Source organism: Medicago sativa, chromosome 3, assembly GCF_051527215.1.
Source record: "Medicago sativa cultivar Bolivia chromosome 3, Bolivia_mono, whole genome shotgun sequence".
In the NCBI taxonomy this organism is placed as follows: Eukaryota; Viridiplantae; Streptophyta; class Magnoliopsida; order Fabales; family Fabaceae; genus Medicago; species Medicago sativa.
Window position 1 is genome coordinate 13540624 of NC_140751.1, and position 23064 is coordinate 13563687.

General features: G+C 35.1%; 2 protein-coding genes and 1 pseudogene across 2 annotated transcripts; 1 reads left to right on the plus strand and 2 right to left on the minus strand.

The window, feature by feature from the left end:
* Nucleotides 1-258: 258 nt before the first annotated feature.
* LOC146935903 (disease resistance protein RUN1-like) lies at nucleotides 259-19141 on the minus strand (annotated as a pseudogene).
* LOC146935904 (uncharacterized) lies at nucleotides 10359-11955 on the minus strand. The gene has a single exon (XM_085750951.1). It carries the CDS (start codon nucleotides 11818-11820, stop codon nucleotides 10822-10824), a length of 999 nt encoding a protein of 332 aa, XP_085607077.1. The 5' UTR covers nucleotides 11821-11955; the 3' UTR covers nucleotides 10359-10821.
* A 588-nt stretch (nucleotides 19142-19729) lies between the features above and the next one.
* LOC146935905 (uncharacterized) lies at nucleotides 19730-20260 on the plus strand. The gene has a single exon (XM_085749114.1). The coding sequence runs from the start codon at nucleotides 19730-19732 to the stop codon at nucleotides 20258-20260; it is 531 nt and encodes a 176-aa protein (XP_085605240.1).
* The last annotated feature ends 2804 nt before the right edge of the window (nucleotides 20261-23064 follow it).

Below are 23064 nucleotides of genomic sequence, written 5' to 3' on the forward strand. Positions count from 1 at the left end.
GGAATCAAATAAATAGAACTTTAATCAAAGAAATATACAAACAGATTGGTATCAATTGACAAATTTTATAAGATAGAGTTCTTTGCTCTTGAAATGTCTCTCAAAAAGGTAGTGGCTAAAATAAGGAGTAATTGTTGAATGGGATTTTTCGAATGTCATAGCATTGATAAACATGAGTACATAGAACTTGAGATTCCATGATAACAAATTGAAAGCTAAAACTGGTCCCGAAACACATTACTTTTGACCGTAAACGCATTAGAGGAAAGCAGCTTGCAGATAACTTGGCAAACAAGGTGAAGTCATGGAAGGAAAATGGGTTTTCCAGTAATCTTCAACCCTTCCTAGAAGACACATTAGTTTTCTGTTGACCCTCAATCTATTTGGAAGAACTTGAGGACCTCTGGAAAATCGTTCATTTCTAATTATAAGAATTCTCAAGTTCTTCATCTTCCCAAAGGCTTTTCCACACCATTTCACTTTTCTGTCTTTGTGCAAGTCGGTGATTATGACTTCAACTGTATCAGTTCCCTTTCAGTTCCATACCACAATTCAAACACAAATTAGAGGTTGAGACATTTTCATCTATGTATTTGGTTGTATACAGAAGTTTCTAAATCTTGATGTCATTTTCTGCTAGTATTGATTAATGCTATTGAACGTTAATCCTATAAACTAACTGATACATATTAATCAAAATGTAATATTCTAACTAACATACCTTTTTTTCTTCCAAAACATGAACAATGTCAACACTAAACCATAATCTACTGCATCTTCCAGGCATCAAGGTTGATTCCTGCCTCATGATTTCTCTGCTCATCTCCTGAAACAAGTCATGCATTCACACACAACTATTGGAATCAATTTTAATTAAACATTTGTCCGTTAGAACTTGTATGCCATCTTCTGCGTGAAAACCATGTAAGTAAAGTATCTCTTTGGCATAGATTATGTCATAAGAATTGAAGAAACAAGCGATGTCTAGAAAAACACCCTTCTCATCTTCTTCCCAATCAACATAGCTAACTTTAAGAATTTCATGGATTTATTTACGAAGGACTCTTTCATATTTATCTAATGAGGATTTCCGTACAGGTAAACTTTTTCCAAATAAGTGAGAACCTATCACCTCCAAAGTCAAGGGAAGACTGTGAGAGTAAAATATTGTACGTTTTGCAATATCAACAAAACCTGGAACAATTTTTTTTATTTTTAAAAGCATGCCATCCAGACAACAAGAGCCTTTTCATTTTAGTTCTTTAACTTTGAATACATTGACAATCCCATGAGTAGCCAGCAAATGTCTGTCTCTTGTGCTGATTATGATCTTGCTGCCAAAACCTAACTAATCATGTCCTCGTACAAGTACTTGTAACTGCTGTAATTTGTCGACATTATCATGAATCAGAAGGACTTTCTTTGAAGCCTGCTTTGAATTATTGAGATTCCTCTTTAAACATCCCCCACTTTAATATTCTTCTCTCCAAGTAGTTCAGAAAGTAGTGCTTCTTGGAGTTTTGCAAGACCATTATGAATTTCCATCTCTCGTATGTCAGCAAGAAAACACACACCTTCAAATTGATCAGAAATTAAGTTATGCACAGCACGAGCAATTGTTGATTTGCCAATTCCTCCGATTCCATAAATGCCTACCATGTTGACTCTCTCATCAGACTCAATTCCAAGGAGAGATGTCACCTCTAACATTCAAGACTCCAACCCAATTCGATTTTTTGCAACGTGCAAAGGAATGCGGTTGATCTTTATAGAGACCTCTTCTACTATCTTTACAATAAATTTATTTCTAATTCAGACCTGCGCATTACCGAAGTAGTACATGTAAGATGAAACAAAGTCATTGTAATATATGTGCTTTGTATTAGAATATGTTTATATTCATTGTATGTTTGACTTGTAAATACTCATTAGCAATTCATTATCCATGAATTATATTCATTAGCAATTATTTAGTTTCCAAAATAGGATTGACAATTGTTGTATATTATTTACAATGGAAATCAGGGGATTACATTCTTACATGCTATCACCTAAATTCATACCCCAAAGCGCCACTCTTCTTCATCATCTCCATGGCTGGAACCACTTCCCTCACAAATAACGTTGATGACACTTGGTCAACGTTCAGCCAAACCATTCTAGCTGCAAAACCCAAATTTCATTCAGCTTTTGTCGTAAATGTCACGACCCAAAAACAGTCATCGTGACCGGCGCACGAACTAGATCATTCTAGCCCCGCAAGCCTATTAATCAAACTTGACAATTATAATAAATAAATAAAAATTCCAATTTGAATTTCATTTAAAAAATATTCACTGAAATTTCGACAGAGTTTCCTCTGTATTTTCAACATTTCCAAGATGTAAATCCTGTTTGAAAACCTGTTCTATCAGCCAGAATCTTCAAATAACGTTTTTATTTTCATACTACTTGTACAACTCAAAATAAAACATCATAAACATCCAAATAGCTGCATATACATCAATTGAAACTAAAATATACATAAATAAAAGAGTCGGCCATCATTCACTTAATAATCATCATCTTAAGGTCACAATCAACCTTAGTTACAATTCAACTTATAGAATCCAAAAGTTAAGATACTTAATCACAGTTACAATTTACATCAATACTAACTATATTCTCCAATCCTATTTCAACCTCAATGATATTGATTAAAAATTCGATTTGAAATCATAAAAAAAAAACTTCAAAGGAAAAATTAAACTAAAGGTATCAACACCACAATAATTCCCAAAGTTCTTACTTGATCTAGAACATCATCAGCAACACTAAGACAATCATTCAAGGAAATAAGATAAATCAACCGACTCATAGTATATTATATCAAAGTTTAAGTCCTAATTTTGATTATCATCCCTTAGTCTCTAATCCTTCTCACTATTTAAATATCTTTAGTCACAAATCATATCCACGCTATTTGATCACATCAAATCTCTAAACTTAAACCTTAATAAGAATTTTACATGGCCTTATGCATATAGATTCCATCTTATCGAGAAATTTACATAAATTTAGTACGCTATTCCTCATTTCCAACTATTGGTAAAATGCCCCTGAAATATTTCTTCGTAGCTAACTCATTCTAAACATAATCTTCATGTTAATATGTGTATGCTATGTTAGTATTCATGTTGGAGGGTCCTTAAATTTTTTTTCTTAGTTCCATAAATTTTATTTTTGTTCTCTTTCAAACATTATTCGAATAATTCTTGACTTAAAATTTCATATCATTAATTATACATTTCATTCGTTACTATGAGCCGTACCTCATAGGCTACATTATCTCTCGTTGTAGCAAACAGATATAAAATTCATTACTATGACCCGTGCGTCATAGGCTACATTATCTCTCGTTGTAGCAAACGGATATAGAATTCATTACTATGACCCGTACGTCATAGGCTACATTATCTCTCGTTGTAACAAACGGAGTATTTCATATTCGTTACTATGACCAGTACGTCATAGGCTACATTATCTCTCGTTGTAGCAAACGGATATTTTCATATTCGTTACTATGACCCGTACGTCATAGGCTACATTATCTCTCGTTGTAGCAAACGGATATAGAATTCATTACTGTTATACCCTAATTTTGGACCTAAAAATACTTGTTCAATTCTTCTTTTCTTGCATTACAGGCCATTTGAACTGTCTTTGATCAATTACATCTTTCTCTGCATTTTATTTCAATGTTATTTGCAAAATTCACATAGAAGGGTATTCTAGTCATTTCTTGCATTCAACTCATTTTAATCCTTGAAAATTGTTTGAGTCTTTTAAATTGGTTTGTATAAGTCCTCATTTCAATTCTATGTCAAAATCCATTTCAAAAATTGCATTTGAAGTCATTTTGAGTCAGTTTTGCCCCTAGGGGCATTTTGGTCTTTTCATGTGTCAAAACTCTGTTTAAAACTCTTGAAATTGTCTCTGAGTCTTTTTAACGTTGTGTGTATAAGTTGTTGCTTTAATTTCTTGTTAAAAATCCATTTTAAAATTGCATTTGAAGTCATTTTGAGTCAGTTTTGCCCCTAGGGGCATTTTGGTCATTTCACACGAAATTTCGGCAGAGAGAGGTTACTTTAAAGTACCTCATTTAAACCATTGGTTCGTTTTAGTCCGTTTTGTCAATTTTAGTCGTTTCACTTTACGTTTATTTCAAATTACGTTTTTAATTCAATTTTATTATTTTTTTTATTTTTGTTCTAAAAATTTCCAAAATTTGCATTTAAGTCCTTCTTTTACTTTTAAGTCCTTTTTTCTTTATTTTCGAATTTTAAGATTTTTTAAAGTCCCTTTTGTCCCAGATATTGCAAAGTGGTCCTTTTTTTTCAGGTCATCTTTTTAGTCTTTCTTATTTTGCAGGTTAGTCCCCAAGGTTCCAAATATTGCAAAAAGGCCCCAAAGTTCAGAGTCTGTCCAAGGCCGAGCCATTTCAAGTCCAAATCCAGGTGTCCAATTCCTATTGGTCCAGTAATACACTTGGCAGCCTATAAAAGGCCCCAATCATTGCCATGCCACTCAGAATCACACAACTCAGCAAAAATCATCACAAACACAAAACAGATTCTCTCTCTTATCAAAAGGGATCAAAATCGTAACCGTTTTCCAAAATTCTCCAAGAACACGAAGAACACAATGAAGAACCCTAATTTTCCAGAACAAAGAGTTGAATCAAATTGAGGTTAATTCACTGTAATTCTCAGAGATTCACAGTCGAATCTTCATCACTGAATTGAGAAAACTGCAATTCAAGCACAATTTCAAAGAAATTGTGCGATCACAGTTCGGAGAAAGTGAGAAGAAGAGGAATTGAAGTACGATCAAAACAGTTCGAGGAAGAAGAAGATCAAAACACCGATTTATTTTCGGTTTCGAAGCTTACCAGAGGCATCTAAAGCTGCGTGGATCTTTTTGTTCGAATCTCCGAATCAAACTCAGGTAATCATCCAAACTTCTTCGTTTTTCATCGCAAAAAGCTCAACGAAGGCTCACAATCACAAATAAATGGTGAATCGAAGAAAGATTTTGAAAAAGATTCGAAGAAGTTCGAACGAAACCCTAAAAGTGTAAATCGTCCAGGATTCACCGTTTATTTCATAAATTTAGGTTCAGAATCATAATCAGTGAAGAAAGTAGTTCGAATTAGGGTTTTGTTTCAAGAAATTTAGAAAAGAAAAGTCGAAACCCTAAAAACCGTAAAGATCCAAAATCAAACCTGTGCAAAACACGTAGATCGAAACGTTTTGAACGTTCTTCTTCAAAGAACATATAGATCGAAACGTTTCGAACTCTTTTTCTTCAAAAATGTCAAGATCGAACGGTTTGAACAACTTTCTTCAGAAAATAGCAAGATCGAAGTGTTTCATGTTCATTCTATGTTTGATTCGTGATTTGATTCATGGTTTATAGTTCAAAAATCATGTTTGTTGTGAGAAGAACCATGAGAGAAGCCATGAGAGAACGAGAGAGTCTGAGAGGAAGAAAGAGGAATTAGGGTTTGAAATGATTTGGACCGGTCACTCTTGTTTTTATATAGGAGTGAACCGGATTGGTTCATGTGAACCGGTCTGGTTCACTCCTGGATCTTGTGTTAGCCGTTGATCTTGCTGATTGATTAGATGTGTGGTCCTGATTTGTTCCTTTCGTGTGTCTCTTTGAGCTTATCATGCGCCATGCATTCCCAGCCCTTAGATCTAGGTTTGTGATGGACTTGGATCAATCCAACGCCTCTGAGGCATTTGGATAGTCCAAGATCCACCGTTAACCCTGGGCTTGGGCCTGGATTTCCTCCTGCTTCCGTTTTTTAGTTTTTTTGCTATTTCCTCCTTGTTTCTTGCTTTTTTACACCACTGTTTTGCCCAAATTTGTTGTGAAAATTCCTAAAAAATACTATGTGTTTTTTTTTACGTGTTGTTTGATGAATTTGTGATATTTTGTTACATGATAAAATTGATGGAAGTGTATGTGACAATTCTTTGATTAACATCTTGCGTTTGTTAAATTTGTGTGAAATTTTATTGTGATTTGGCCACAATGCTTTGACACATGATGTGAGTGCTTTATGTGTGATTTTGTGATGAATATGACTTTAAATTTGTGATTGTTTCACTGCCTCATGAGTTGATTTGTGAATTTCTTGTATTACAAGTTATAAAAATGCTTTAGTGTGTGAATAAAAGTGTAAAATATGTCTAGGAGTGAGTCATGATTTCTTGGCTTGGTACTTGTTTCTAATCCTCATGATCATGATGGAAAGAAAACCCCTTGGAAAATGTCATGATGTGAGGATTAGAGGCCATAGTATTTGCCTCATTGTTGTGATAAATTCTTAGGTATATTTTACTACCTTTTGTTAAGTCTAGCTATTCCCTTTATGTTTGTTTTGGGTTGCTTTGCTATGCAAATGTTACTTACTTACATTTCATTTTATGCTTTAATCTACTAACATTTTCATTTCATGTTTCATTTAATCATGAGCATTCCATACTTCATCTCCTCCTTCACTCTTATTTCTTACATTTTAAGCTTCACCAAAAATTAGAATGTAAAATTTAGGAATCTTGTAATATTTTACTTCATGTCTTTAAATTCTTGCAAGACCATAGAATGTATCTAGGCCAATGATGTAATATGGACAATGGACTCTAATAATGTACACCGACACAAGCACCGACACATGCACACACCTCACTTTAGATATATAGCTAGAATATGCATGTTTAGATGTATGTTTAGGATTGTATGTTTAGATAAATGTTTAGGCTTTATACTTAGAAAAATCTTCTTCCCAAAAAAATATATGAACCAATTTCACTCAAACCCTTTTTCATAATAAACCTTGGGATCAAAATCCCATTGAATTTTCCTTTTGTTTTCTTAATCAAATTCCAATGAACCTTAATCATACTTAGACCATATTTTGCAAATAACTAATTCCACCTCACATTTTTTCAATCTCATGCCTTTGAAGCCTCTTTCTATTCTTCAAAATCCAATTTTCAAACTTAAAATCAACCAACAAAAACAAAAACATTTTTGGAAGAGAACTACGGTGGATTTGATCCCTTAAACGGGTACGTAGGCAAGGAATCAAAATTCCTTCAATTCAAATAAAACAAAAATTCAAACACATCCTTCTCCCTCCAATTCTTCACTTAGAATACTCTTAGACTTAATATTTTCTTTCAAAATAGCATTTAAAAATAAAGCGCATGCGTAGAAATTAAAGACGGTTCCTATAGGATACTATAGTCGTTATGGGTGCCTAACACCTTTCCGTAGCGAAAACAACTCCCGGACCTCGATTCTCAAGGGTTTTGCTTACTTTTTCCCTTCCCAAGAAAAAATAAGATATCACCGGTTAAAAAGGTTCAAACGTAATCAATGTTTGACACCCGAAAACCAAGATAAAACAATTACTATGACCCGTACGTCATAGGCTACATTATCTCTCGTTGTAGCAAAAGGAGTTTTCATCAATTTTCTCATTTTTATTTTTTTTTCTTTCTTTCTTTCTTTTTCTATGAGCATATTACTCATTTCAATTTTTCTCATCATTTCCATTTTTCTGTGACTTTCTATAATTCACTGTGAGCATATTACTCATAGATTGCATTTCAAATTTTCTTTCAAATCATTTCTATAATTTTATACATCAATTGTCTTATAGAATTTCCCTCCAACATTTATACTAGCATAAACATACTTATTAACATAAAAGAGATTTTAGGATACACTAATTCATAAATAACCATTCTACTATCTCATATTTATTCTGTTTCAAATGTACCGTTCATATGGCATAATAGTCATGCTATAATTATGCCAACTTATTCTAATAATTCATAGACATTCCATCAATCACCATCTTAATCCAATTCCAAACAAGTTCTTAAATTATCTATACACATATCGTATAACTTTATATGTTCCTTTTTATTACTAATCATCCATATACTTCTTTAAATCCACGAACTATCAATGTCAATACACAAGTAACGATATCATTACTACTAATAAACTCTAATAAACCATCTAATCTACAAACTAATACTCACATAGGACATTATACACATTTCGGCTACAAATTCGATAAAATGAGTGTTAAAATTCTTAACCAAGCTAAAGCCATTTATTTCCATAAAAGCTTCATTTACACTATCAAAGAATTGTGTCAAAGTTATAAAAATTCAACAAATTTACTTTCCAGAGCACTAGCCGAAATTGTGCAGACATACACTAAAATTTATCAAATTATCCTTCCTCCAATTTCAACACTACCATAAACATATTTAACATCATAAGAGCTATTTTAGAGAATACTAGCAAGGGGAATTAACCTAATGTTATAACATCACTAATTATGTCCTAATGTATAAAAATTATAGGGTTTAATATGTGATTCGTCCCTGCAAATAGGGCTCGCTTAAAATTTCGTCCCTGCAATCGCTAATCCTTTTTTTTTGCCCCTGCAAAGTTTAATCAGTTAAAAATTCGTCCTTTGACCCAGTTTAATCACTGCCACGTCAGCAAATCACCAAAATGGCACGCGAAAGGACGAAAATACCCCTGGCTTATTTTTTTTCCTTAAAAAAAAATTTCAAAATTTTGAAAATTCTTTTTTTAAATTTAAAAAAATCTGAAAAAATCATAAAAAATTTCGGAAAAAATTTTAAAATTAAAACTGAAAAAACTGAAATTTTTCCGAGAAAAAATCGTAAAAAAAAAATGGGGAAAAATCTGGAAAAAAAAGTTTTTTGAAGGAAAAAACAAAAAAAATAAGCCAGGGGTATTTTCGTCCTTTCGCGTGCCCTTTTGGTCATTTGCTGACGTGGCAGTGATTAAATTGGGTCAAAGGACGAATTTTTAACTGATTAAATTTTGCAGGGGCAAAAAAAAAGGATTAGTGATTAGAGGGACGAAATTTTAAGCGACCCCTATTTGCAGGGACGAATCACATATTAAACCCAAAATTATATATTGTCATTCTAAAGGTATAATTAAACTACCCAAAGGGAAGTTTTACTAACTAAAGGAACTCACAATCTTGTGGAGATTCCTCTAGAACACTTTATGGCAAAATCTCCAACTCCAAGCCACTAGCTAAATTCCTTCTCCTTTCAATAGCTCCACTTGCTTATTCCACAACTACTAAGCTTGAATCATGACATTTGGAGTGATTTTGAGAGATTGGAAAAAAATTGAAAATGATGATGAATAGTAGGGAGAGAGAGCCGATGGATTTCTTAAGAAGGGGAAGGAAAAAATGGTTGTGATATTTTTATTTTTTTTTGTGTGAAGAATGTTATAGAATTCTCTACTTAAACCATATTGATCGGAAATACCCATTTTGCCCTTGCTAAAAAAATCTCATGGGATATTACAGTAAACAACGTCAATCTAACATCTATCTCTCATGGTCGGCCCTTTTTAAGGTAGATAACTGAGATGGAAGATTTGCACTCATTTTCTTGGTTTAATTTGTAACAAACTAAGAGATCAGATCATCCATGTCAACATGAGCTTGAACATGCCAAGTTTTATCAAAATACTCCTCACCTACATTAGGAATCTTCAGGATTTTGCTGAGAGTTGCTGATATAATTTCCATTCTTACACCCTTAAGACTGCAGTTGTGTGAGAGGTCCTTTCATTATTGACCACAACATTTTCATATAATGCTCTCACCAAGGTGGGAAGAATACTTCTCTAATTTGCATCAAGAAAGTCCATTTCTTATGATCAGTGAGCTCTGGAAGACCAGTTCTTCTTGAAGTTCTCTTCTTCTTTTGGACTTGAGAATAGAGGGGTAGGTTAGGTTCAATTACAAAATTGACATTTAGATGTGAATTGTTTTCTTATTTAAATTTCATTACATATTTTATAATTTTATAAGATGCTAGCTCGGTGGAATCAACAAAATTGACAAAAAATGATACATGATATTTTTTTTTTTAATTACAAAGAGGGCAGAATCAAGAAAAAAGAAGATAAACTACACAACTATCAAACGAGGGGTAGAAATCTCGATAGCATCAACAGCACATAAATGACTAAGTTGATTCAAAAATAACTCATAGTAAACTATAAGTATCACCTTTCAAAATTTTCAACAATTAGTTTATATAAATCATAAATGCAATCATTGACTACAATATCTGAATATAAAATACAATATTGAAAAATTATACGAAAATCCAATGTTACTAAACTTTTTCCTCTTCTAAAATATCTTCCTTCATTTTGTAGAAAAATCAACAAGAACCATGAAAATGTTATGGTGCCACTGTTAACTCCCCTGATCATTTAGATATAAACACATAAGTAAGACAATATTTTAAGAATTAAGAATACAAATACCAAGATTGGTTTCTACCTCCAATAATGAAGCAAGTACAACAGACAAACTCGGATACGTCAAAGAGTTGGAGCAACAAACAACACTTGAAATACTTCATTTCAGAAAGAAGAAAAAAGATATAAAAAAAACATCTCAATTAGAATGATGAGGTATTGAGACAATTTAACTTCGTTCTCCTTACAGAGTACACACTAACTAGACCAATCTGATAAATCAAACTTAGCTTGAAATTTTGGTGTACAAACCTTTCAAGCATTCACACATTGGAACACCATTAATATTGCAGCCATCAAAATCCTTCATGCTCGTCCAAAAGACGAGAAACTGTAGGCTCCCAATTTTCTGCATATCTTACAGTGGAAAACATTGCAAATTGCCACGTGGTTCTAGCACAAATCTAGTAACATGCTCATTCAAATGTAATCAAAATGGAGTTGGATAAAACGAAATCTTTTAAGTCTTCTTTGCATCTCTTGAAATATTTGTTCTGCTGACAGAGGAAAATCAGGATTCTCAACTAAATTGAAATCATCGTCATTGTTTTCTTTGTAGACATGTATGACAGAACACTTCAGAATCGTCTTAGTGATCCTGTCATGGTGGTCCATGGCCCTTTCAGAATCAAACACCTTGAGATGTTCAATCTCACATAAAATCTCCACATGGTTCCACTCATTGTCTGAGAATATATCATCCGTATTGCATTGTAGATCACAACAAAGCTTTTGTTGCGTCTTTCTTTTTGTATAATATATGTATTCACATGAAGTAGAGAGTTGCTTATTGCCATTGATGAGTACATTCAGCTTGAAATGCAACACCGCGTCGTAAAATGGCTCTCCAATTTCAAACAAACAGCATAGAGCTATTCTGGGGAATTTTTTTCGAAACCAAAAATGCACTGGCAATTCGTTGCTTCTAACCTTATCCATAATTACTCTCCTGTGATGAACTGGGTGACAAAAGAGATGATAACCAATACTTTTGAGTTTTTGCTCGTCTTGATTCCACGAAGGACTACATACTTCGATGACATTGTTGGAACTTACATTAAGAGAATACACATGAAGGAAGGACTTCCCGTATTCATTATAAACACGCATGGCATTTGAAGTCACTATTGGACTCACTTTTTTTGCATAATTTGATGATTGAACTCCCCGACGATTATGCCATATTACTATCTCAACTTTTGGCAATACGTAGCTTGGTATCTGAATCATCCTTTGGCAGCTCCTCAAGAACAAACGTTGGAGCCCAACAAGATTTCCAATTGTGAAAGGCAATTGGTATAGGTTAGTCTTATCTAAATACACATCTTTTATATTCTCCATCACTCCTAGTACTTCTGGGAAGCTCTCAAGACGCGAGCAACCTGTAAGATCTAATGTCTCTAGAGATGGCAAGTTCATGCAGGGAACCAAACTTTCTAGTTGGATGCATTCTTTAGCGCTTAATAGCACAAGCTTGTCAAGAAACCCAACTGAATCATGGATTCTAAATAAATTAGTGCAGTAATCAAAACATAATGACCCCAAATTTGGTGATCTAGATCATAGTCACATAATTCGTAGTTCGCTTCGGTACGTGGTACGGGTTCGGGTACGCGGTACGCAACCTTCAAAGAATCGGGTACATAGGGGGGTATACATAGTCGGTACGCTATTTCGGTTCGCGGTACGTGCTAACATATTAATCGGTACGTTATAAAAAATAATAATTAAATAAACAAAATAATAATACTAAAACAATTATAACTTATGGGTAAGATTATAATTTTTTTGAAAGGGGGTAAGATTTAGCAATTTTCATTCATTATATTTTAATTCAAATAGTCCAAACAAAGGCCCATATACTGTCCAGTCCAGAGGCCCAATAGAAAAAACCTAATTTCAGAAGTATCTTCTTCCTCCTTGTGACTGTAACAGAGCTGCGCTATTTCAAACCCAGATTCATGTTTCTTCCTATTGTAACAGCGGCGGCCTCAACTTCATCATCATTTTCAGAAACTATTTCTTCCCTATTTTCAGATCTATTTTTCCAGATTTTTCTGCGGATACTCGGTACGCTTGAGGCTGCGAATTGGAACGCGAATTCCGGCGAACCAATACGCGGAAGTACCGCGAATCGGTTCGCGCGAACCAATTCGCGGTTCTCCAATGAGGCAACGAATTATGTGACTATGATCTAGATAAGCTAGGTATTTCGGTTAGGCACTTGCAGTCTTCAAAATTAAGAGAGCTCAATGTCTCGAAAACCTACACACAAGTTCCAGATAGGTGTCGAATTTCGGATGGATCCACATCATAAAAAATCGGTAAAAATAAGCGTCCTTGTGACTTTGAAGTCTCAAGTATCTGTTGGTCCCACCACGTGGGGCATGTTCCAGCCAAAAGGAAAATTGCAACAAGCAATTGTCAAAGTCTACAATCCAATAAATGCATGGCTTAGTTTTTCTATTAAATAGTTAGGCTATGCATAGGTTGCTTCAGATACACACATAGCTTGGGGTGAGTAAGTTTGAAAGATTGGCATACATACAGGTTTCACGTTTAAGTGCATGACTTTAGGTGAAATGGAAGTGCTGATTTTTCCAAACTCTCTCGGTCCATTACCACTATAAATAGAGGTGCATTTGGAGGAAGAAAAGCATCGAAGCAGAAGTGAAAAATACAAAGCTTCTGTGTGTGTAGAAGTGTGTGAGAGGAAAATAGAGTGTTGAGTAAATCCAGAGAGTGTGGGAAAAATACACCGGGTGGGTATCATCTCTATAACTTTTAGGTGCTATAAAATAATAGCATTCAAATAGGAGTGGGTCTCACGGGAAACACTATATTATATATCTTGTGTGTGTAAGAGAGTGGAGAGAATATTGTAATATTCTTTAATATAGTGGAATATTTTTCGGAGTTTGTCCTGTGGTTTTTCCCTCGGTATATAGAGGGTTTTCCACGTTAAATATTGGTGTTCATTTTTTTTATCGCTACCGCTGCGCTGCAAGATCCAATCTCTTTTGGATTTTGGAATTTTAATTTACACTTGCCTTAAGCTCGTCGAGCCCAACAAGTGGTATCAGAGCCCAACAAGTGGTATCAGAGCTCCAGTTGGAGCTCGAGATTGTAGTGTAAATTAAATGGAGGAGAACACTGGTAACACTGGTACGATGATTAAACTCACTTCTACAAACTACTCCATTTGGAAGCCAAAAATGGAGGATATACTTTACTACAAGGATATGTATGATCCTGTAGAAAAGGGAGACACGAAGCCAGATAAGGTGACGGATGAAGACTGGAAAAAGTCTCATCGGAAGGTTGTCAGTCTGATTAGGCAGTGGGTGGATCTCAGTGTATTCCACCATGTGGCCATAGAGACAAATGCCCAGACTCTGTGGAAGAACATCGAAAAGATGTATCAAAGAAAGACCGCACAAAACAAAACTTTCGCTATTAGAAAGTTGGTGAATTTAAAGTATCGGGAGGGAAGATCAGTTGTCGAGCACTTGAGTGACTTTCAAGACTTGGTAAACCAATTGGTTGCCATGAAGCTGGTGCTGGATGATGAATTACAAGCACTGTTACTTTTGAGTTCTTTGCCGGAAAGTTGGGAAACTTTGGTGGTGTCATTAAGCAACTCTGCTCCAGATGGAGCGCTCACTTTGTCCCAAGTGAAAGATAGTATGTTCAATGAAGAAACAAGAAGAAAAGACATGGGATCAAGTAGCTCTCAAGCCCTTGTCACGGAGAACAGAGGCAGAAGTAAGAGCAGGGGGAGATCCAATAAATCCAAAGACAGATCACAATCTCAACCTCCAAGAAAGTTCAAGTGTTTTCACTGCGGCGAAGAAGGTCACATCAAAAGAAATTGCAAGTCTTGGAAGAACAAAGAAAAGAAGGGCCGGAGGAATCAAAGACCAGACGAAGATGAAAATACCACAAACCTAGTAGTTGATGGGGAAGTGGTGTTGCTTTCTGTTGAAGAAGAAGAATGTCATGTTGCAGATTCATGTGTCGAATGGGTCATTGACTCAACAGCTTCTTATCATGCCACTTCCAACAAAGAATTCTTTACGATGTACAAAGTAGGAGACTTTGGCAAAGTAAAGATGGGAAATAATAGCATTGCAAATATTGTTGGAATTGGTGATGTGTGTGTTCAAACCAATACCGGTTTCACACTAACACTGAAGGACGTGCGACATGTGCCGGATTTACGTCTAAATCTAATCTCTGTTCATGCTCTTGATTTAGCCGGATTTCAAAACAACTTTGGTGATGGAAAGTGGAAACTTACCAAAGGATCATTGATTGTTGCTAGAGGCGCCGTGTATTCGACGCTTTACAAAACTCAAGTCAAGCTGATCAAAGATGGCTCGAATGCGGTCGAGAATGTTGCTTTGTCAGATTTGTGGCATAAAAGGCTGGCTCATCTAAGTGAAAAAGGATTGCAAATTTTGTCAAGGAAGTCCCTCATTCCGTCTGACAAAGGTACTAAGTTGAATCCTTGTGATTATTGTTTATTTGGCAAGCAACATAGAGTATCTTTCAGTAGAACTTCAAAACTGAAAGATAATATACTGGATATGGTGTATTCTGATGTGCGTGGACCCATGGAAGTGGAGACTCTTGGTAGTAGCAGATATTTTGTGACGTTTATTGATGATGCTTCCAGAAAGGTGTGGGTGTACTTCCTTAAAAGCAAGGATCAGGTGTTTCAGTACTTCAAAAAGTTTCATGCGATGGTGGAGAGATCGACTGGTAAACCTTTGAAGTGTCTTCGTTCGGATAATGGGGGTGAATATACTTCCCATGAATTTAAAAGTTATTGTTCTGAGCACGGCATCAGACATGAGAAGACGGTACCTGGCACCCCACAACATAATGGTGTAGCTGAAAGAATCAACAGAACCATTTTGGAGAAAGTTAGATGTATGCTGAAAATGGCTAAGCTGCCTAAGCCATTTTGGGGTGAAGCTGTTCAAACCACATGCTACCTGATTAACAGATCTCCGTCTGTTCCTTTGGGCTTTGACATTCCTGAGAGAGTATGGTCCGGACATGATATAAGTTACTCTCATTTGAAGGTGTTTGGATGCAAAGCCTTTGCTCATGTAAATAAGGAGCATAGACAAAAACTTGATGATAAAGCCATTCCTTGCATATTTGTGGGCTATGGAGATGAGGAGTTCGGCTACAGGTTATGGGATCCAGAGAAGAGGAGAATAATTAGAAGCAGGGACGTAGTGTTTCATGAGCAAGAAACTATGTCAGATTCTGCTATTCCAGAAAAACCTAAACATGATGGTAAGGTTGATCTTACGCTTACCACTCCTCCTGTAAGAGTTGCCACAGAAGGGGGAGATCTTGATGAAGACCCTAGGGTTGATGGAGAGCCAGTGATTGAAGATGGTGATAATGATGAAGATGTTCAGGATGTAGAGGAATCCCCAACATCTCAGCTCAGGAGATCAAATAGAGAACATCAATCATCTACCAGGTACCCTAGTTCGGAGTATATCTGTATCACTGATGAGGGAGAGCCAGAAAGTTTCGATGAAGTTCAAACTCATAAGGATAAAATCCAATGGATGAAGGCAATGCAAGAAGAGATGGATTCCTTGCACAAAAATGATACTTATGAACTTGTGAAACTTCCTGAAGGCAGAAAAGCCTTAAAGAACAAGTGGGTGTTCAAGCTCAAGAAAGATGGTGACAAATTAGTGAAGTACAAAGCTCGCTTAGTCGTAAAAGGTTTTGGACAAAAGCGAGGAATAGATTTTGATGAAATATTATCTCTAGTTGTTAAGATGAGTTCAATTCGAGTTATACTTGGATTGGTTGCTAGCTTGGATTTGGAGCTTGAACAAATGGATGTAAAGACTGCATTTCTTCATGGAGATTTAGATGAAGAGATCTACATGGTTCAACCAGAAGGATTTGAGAAGACTCGAAGGAGCACTTGGTTTGTAAATTGAAGAAGAGCTTGTATGGATTAAAACAAGCTCCAAGACAATGGTATAAGAAATTTGACTCTTTCATGATGAGTCATGAATATACCAAGACAGATGCAGACCATTGTGTATATGTCAAAACATTTCGAGGTGAGAAATTCATCATCCTTTTGTTATATGTAGATGATATGTTGATAGTGGGACAAGACACGGATATGATTGGTGATTTGAAGAAGGAATTGTCAAAATCCTTTGACATGAAAAATCTAGGCCCTGCAAAGCAAATTTTAGGCATGAAAATTTTGCGAGACCGGAAAGCAAGAAAGCTATGGTTGTCACAACAACAATATGTGGATCGGGTTCTAGAAAGATTCAACATGAGGGTGCTAAACCAGTTAGCACGCCGTTAGCCAATCATTTTAAACTCAGCAGAGTAAGTTGTCCTACTAGTCAAGATGAAAAAGAAGCTATGGCTGCAATACCTTACTCCTCAGCAGTTGGGAGTTTGATGTATGCAATGGTTTGCACCAGGCCAGATATTGCTCATGCAGTTGGAGTTGTTAGCAGGTTTCTTTCCAATCCGGGTAAAGAACATTGGGAAGCTGTGAAGTGGATCTTGAGGTATCTGAAAGGAAGCTCTAATAAGTGCTTTTGCTTTGGAGGATCAAATTCGATTTTGAAAGGCTACACATATGCGGATATGGCAGGTGACCTGGATGGTAGAAAGTCTACTTCCAGAACTGTGTTTACTTTTGCAGGAGGAGCTGTATCATGGCAATCTAAATTGCAAAAATGTGTAGCCTTATCAACAACAGAGGCGGAATATATTGCCATGGCTGAAGCAGGGAAAGAAATGCTTTGGTTAAAAAGATTTCTTGATCAACTGGGAATGAAGCAGGAAAGGTACGTTATCCATTGCGATAGTCAAAGCGCTTTGGATTTGAGTAAAAATGCGATGTACCACTCTCGTACAAAGCATATTGATGTCAGATATCATTGGTTGCGTCAAGCAGCGGAAGAACAACAATTTTTGTTGGAAAAGATTCACATTGATAAAAATCCCGCGGGTATGTTGACGAAAGTTGTAGCACGTGAAAAGCTTCAACTTTGTGCCGAGTTGATCGGCATGGATCGCAAGTGAATAAATTGCAAGGATATCTCCCTTTGGCTGGACGGGGAGAATTGTTGGTCCCACCACGTGGGCATGTTCCAGCCAAAAGGAAAATTGCAACAAGCAATTGTCAAAGTCTACAATCCAATAAATGCATGGCTTAGTTTTTCTATCAAATAGATAGGCTATGCATAGGTTGCTTCAGATACACACATAGCTTGCGGTGAGTAAGTTTGAAAGATTGGCATACATACAGGTTTCACGTTTAAGTGCATGACTTTAGGTGAAATGGAAGTGCTGATTTTTTCAAACTCTCTCGGTCCATTACCACTATAAATAGAGGTGCATTTGGAGGAAGAAAAGCATCGAAGCAGAAGTGAAAAATACAAAGCTTCTGTGTGTGTAGAAGTGTGTGAGAAGAAAATAGAGTGTTGAGTAAATCCAGAGAGTGTGGGAAAAATACATCGGGTGGGTATCATCTCTATAACTTCTAGGTGCTATAAAATAATAGCATTCAAATAGGAGTGGGTCTCACGGGAAACACTATATTATATATCTTGTGTGTGTAAGAGAGTGGAGAGAATATTGTAATATTCTTTAATATAGTGGAATATTTTTCGGAGTTTGTCCCGTGGTTTTTCCCTCGGTATTAGAGGGTTTTCCACGTTAAATATTGGTGTTCATTTTTTTTTATCGCTACCGCTGCGCTGCAAGATCCAATCTCTTTTGGATTTTGGAATTTTAATTTACGCTTGCGTTGAGCTCGTCGAGCCCAACAGTATCATGACAAGTTCAGTCAAACAGAAAGTTGAAGATGCATAGTTAGGGGACAAAATAGCAATGAAAATCCTAGATTCTTTAATGGCTTTAAGAAGAGTAGGTGCAATTTCTTCTCCTTTTTGTATTTCTTCATCATCCATAAAAGTTTGTATACCTCTTTGATTTTGGAGAGAGTTGTAGAGATTACCAGTGAAGTTGTTTCTAGTATCAATGCCTCTAAAACTGAGGAAAACATCATAAGTCCAATCACGTATGAAAGAAGACAACAAAGGTAGTAGTATTGGTTGTTCCATGATAAGAGTTTTTTTTTTTTTTTATTCTCGTTGATTTCTTTCTAAAGTGTTCCTTTTGTTCTTATTTCAAGTGATGGAAGTGAGAAAGAGAGAGGAAGAAGAGAGGAACCTTTATAAAAAGGAAAAAGATTGGTAAACCACTCTTTTGGTACACACTTTTGGTACACCCGCTGATGTGGCAGGGGTGGTTTGGTAAATTCACGTGATAAGGGGTAGTTTGGTAGTTTCCTTCACAATCACATAATCTTCTCCTCTTTCTATCTCTCTAAGCTCATTCTTCCATCTCTCCTTTTCCCTCAACAACTACGACCTCCTCCCACCGCCGCCTCTCTTGTCCGTCATTGTCTCCTCACAACCACTGTAGGCTCACACTCAGGGGCGGAACTACACTGAGGCATGGTGTGGCAGTTGCCACACCAGATTCCTGCCCAATTTTATTTTTTATTTTTTTATACACATAACATAAGGGAAAGTGGGAAACACAGCACACATAAACAATACAAAATCGCGTATCTTTCTTCTCTTCTCTACTCTCAGAAACAAAACAACATTCAACTTCTTCTCTTTTCACAAACAAATCACAATCTCTTAACAAACAAATTGCAAGGTAAGTCAAACAATCAATTGATTCTCTACTTTCTCATTCATTCTACAATTGCTTTTTTTAGGGTTTTAGAATTGGGGTTTTTTTTAGGGTTTGAATTGGAGATTTTCTGTGTTATTGGATTGAATTGTATTTTGTTAATTCTTAAAAATGTAGTGAATGATGATTGATGTGTATTGAGGCAGTAGCACACACCCTTGCTAGTGCCGTTGATATGATTTTAGTGCTCCTTGTTGACAACTGTAGGAAAATCAATTGAATGTCTTAAAAAGGTTACTTGTCTTTGCCACTATGTTTTGCAAATTGCAACCTCAGCTTCTGATATATATATATATATATATATATATATATATATATATATATATATATATATATATATATATATATATATATATATGAATGTTATGTTTAAAGACTTAAACTTTTTAGCAAGAACAGTTAGTGCTATAAAATTCTTGCTACTGTGGGTTCTAAATAAGTGCACCTTCTTTGTTTGTTTTGCTACTGTGCGTTCTAAATAAGTGCACCTTCTTAAAAATTGCTTGTTTATGATAATTGATTATTGTACAATGGTGTTTATAGGATGAAGAAATTCTTTCCTGTGTTGTCTAGAGACAAAGCTAGTTCTTCGACTAGTCAAGCATCGAACACGGATATTGCTCCCAACTTGACCAATGAGGGTATTAAAGTTGTTGATTATGAATTGTTGGAAACGGATCCAGGAATTAGGCCTCCAATTTCAAGCTATCATCCTGATATCCAAGATGAGGTACGTAAAGCTTACTTAAAAATTCGTCGTCATCAACCTCCTAGCAACTTTGTTTATCCTTGGTCTGATTTTGGTGGAATAAGACGTCGATTTAACAAGAATTGGTTTAATTTGTATGATTGGCTTGAATATAGTGAATCTAAGGACCTAGCATTTTGTTTGCCATGTTTTTTGTTTAAAAATGTGTCTAATTATGGTGAGAATCACTTTGTGGGAGATGGTTTTGGTGATTGGAAGAATCCCCGAAAATTGGCTAATCATGCTACTTCCAATAATTCTCATGTTGATTGTGTGCATATGGGTTATGCTCTCATGAGTAGACGATTAGCACAGATGTTATTCTAGCTCATTTTCAACAAATGGATGGTAGACGATTTTTAAAATTTTGAGTATAATTTGTATTATAGTTTCTTTAAAATTTTTGCCACATGAAATGTCTAGATCCGCCCCTGCTCACACTCACGGCCGCATCATAATCTTCGTGTGACCCTGTTCCCTCTATCTGTCATGACCCTATTCTATCATCGTTGGATATCACATCGTCGGAATCCGGTCGGAACTGAATCTCTATGTTGAAGGTGAACTTTATCTTAATTTTTTTTATTCCATTTTGTGATGTGGCTTTGTATTTAAGGTTTGTGGATTTTGGTGATTGCTCTCAAAAATTGGATAAACACCGATAAGTAATTAATAGTTATGAATTTAGTAAATTTTGATTTTGAATGTTTTATATTGTTAAGACCGATATCGGTAACACTAATAGGAAGATGAGTTTTATATGAATTATAGGGTAAAGCAAAAGAAGATGTGGTTGAAGATGTCTCTAGTCATGAAACACCAACCACAAAGATTTTTCCAAAATTGAAATTTGTTTTGAAATTAGTTGTTAAACCCTATACCCAAACCTGGTAAACCCCGGGATAAAACATGGTTCAGTCATTCTCAATCTTTTTTTTTAGTAATTCACATCTCACACAGGGTAACTCATTTGAAAAATAATGGTGAATTCTAGCACAATTTTTGTTAGTTTTCCTAACTCGTATATAGAAAGTTATACAATAGTTCACATATGAACCCTGCATATCAGTTAAGATCCCGCAAATTGCCTCAGATGTAGGCATTGCACAGAAAATACGCGTAGAAATAGTGAGAAGGAAACTAATTGGAATGAAGAAGTTTGTCAAATATAGAAAATTATTCACATATAACTCATGTTATAAGTACTACATGTATGTTTTAGAGGATTTCAGTTTTCCTATTTCTACAATTGATGATCATTGGTATGAAATTGAATAGCAGTTTCTATAAGTTTCTTGGAACAAGGTACATATATTAATGTGATTGTTGTTGGTATAAATTGGACCCGTATGTAATTTTTCATTTTTGGAGTTGTTTTGTGGCATATTTTATTTTGCATTTGATAATGATTAGTAATGTGTTTGTTGTTTGGGCTCCGCAAATTAGTTGATTGCAAGAAGACTCAATAACTAACACTTCAGGTTTTTAATGATGACATTGAGCAATATAAACGATTGGGAATGGAATTATAATATTACCCCTTGATCTGGAAGTACAAACTGAAAAGAAGCTTCAATTTAGGTTGTTGTCAATTGTCATAACTTGATATACCCAAGGTGAAAGATAAGAAAGATCTTGGAATCATGAAAGTCAAGGTCTTGTATTACCAGTTTAACAAAGAGGAGGGAAGGACCATAACATGATATAGTGGCTCAAGAAAGAATGAGTGATTCTTTGATAATTGACAGATTTCTTTGTAATGTTTTGACTTGGATGTGTAATATTAAGGTATTGTAAACTTTCCTTATTTATTGTAAATCAATGGGAAATTTATCACTGAAATATCAAAAGATATAGATTCTATGTTTCTTGAACTCTTAATATCATGTGAAATAGTGATAAAGACAATTTGGTCATGAAAATAAAATGTGGTTACACCTTTGTTAAAAAATGGTTAAATGCAGAACATTTTTGGATAGTTTTCCTAAAGTCTGTCAAACAATGAAGATCATTCACCTCACTTTATTATCATCAAACAATGAGTAAATAGTTTAAACTCGAATACATATATCGCCTTAAAATGCCTTAAAATGGTATTGTTTTCACTACATTTTATCACTTTTGATATTTCAGTGATAACTAGCCTTAAAATAATATTGTTTTCACAGGAAAATTATGTATAACCAAATATTTGAAGTGTGTAACCACAATTTTACAAAGGCATAACCATGTTTTTTTTTTCTTTCATGTGTTTAAAACTAGTCGTGAGACTTTCTAAGTTACGAAAAAATGGTTACGCCTTTGACAAATTATGGTTATATTGTCCGTTTATTTGGTTATCTGTAACTTACATGTGCAAAAAAAAAAAAGCAATTCAAGCCAATTGTCAGTGAGTCATTCTAATTTACGAAAAAATAGTGGTAACGCATATGTAAAAATGTGGTCATACAGACATATATTTGGCTAGTTTTTCTTTCCCAGGTGTAAATAATATCGTTTTAGGCTAACCGAACGCATGATCTCATTTGATCACTGCACTAAAAGCATTTCCAACCATAAATAACATGTTTTACAATCAGCAAGTTTATCACGCCTAAAGACGGACAAGTTCTAGTTTATGATAAAATAGTGGTCACGTATTTGTAAAAATGTGGTCATACAGACTATATATTTGGCTAGTTTTTCTTTCCCAGGTGTAAATAATATCGTTTTAGGCGAATCGAACGCATGATCTCATTTGATCACTGCACTAAAAGTATTTCCAACCATAAATAACCTGTTTTACAATCGGCAAGTTTATCACGCCTAAAGACGGACAAGTTCTAATTTATGATAAAATAGTGGTCACGTATTTGTAAAAATGTGGTCATACAGACTATATATTTGGCTAGTTTTTCTTTCCCAGGTGTAAATAATATCGTTTTAGGCGAATCGAACGCATGATCTCATTTGATCACTGCACTAAAAGCATTTCCAACCATAAATAACTTGTTTACAATCGGCCAGTTTATCACGCATAAAGACGGACAAGTTCTAATTTATGAAAAAAATAGTGGTCACGTATTTGTAAAAATGTGGTCATACAGACCATATATTTGGCTAGTTTTTCTTTCCCAGGTGTAAATAATATC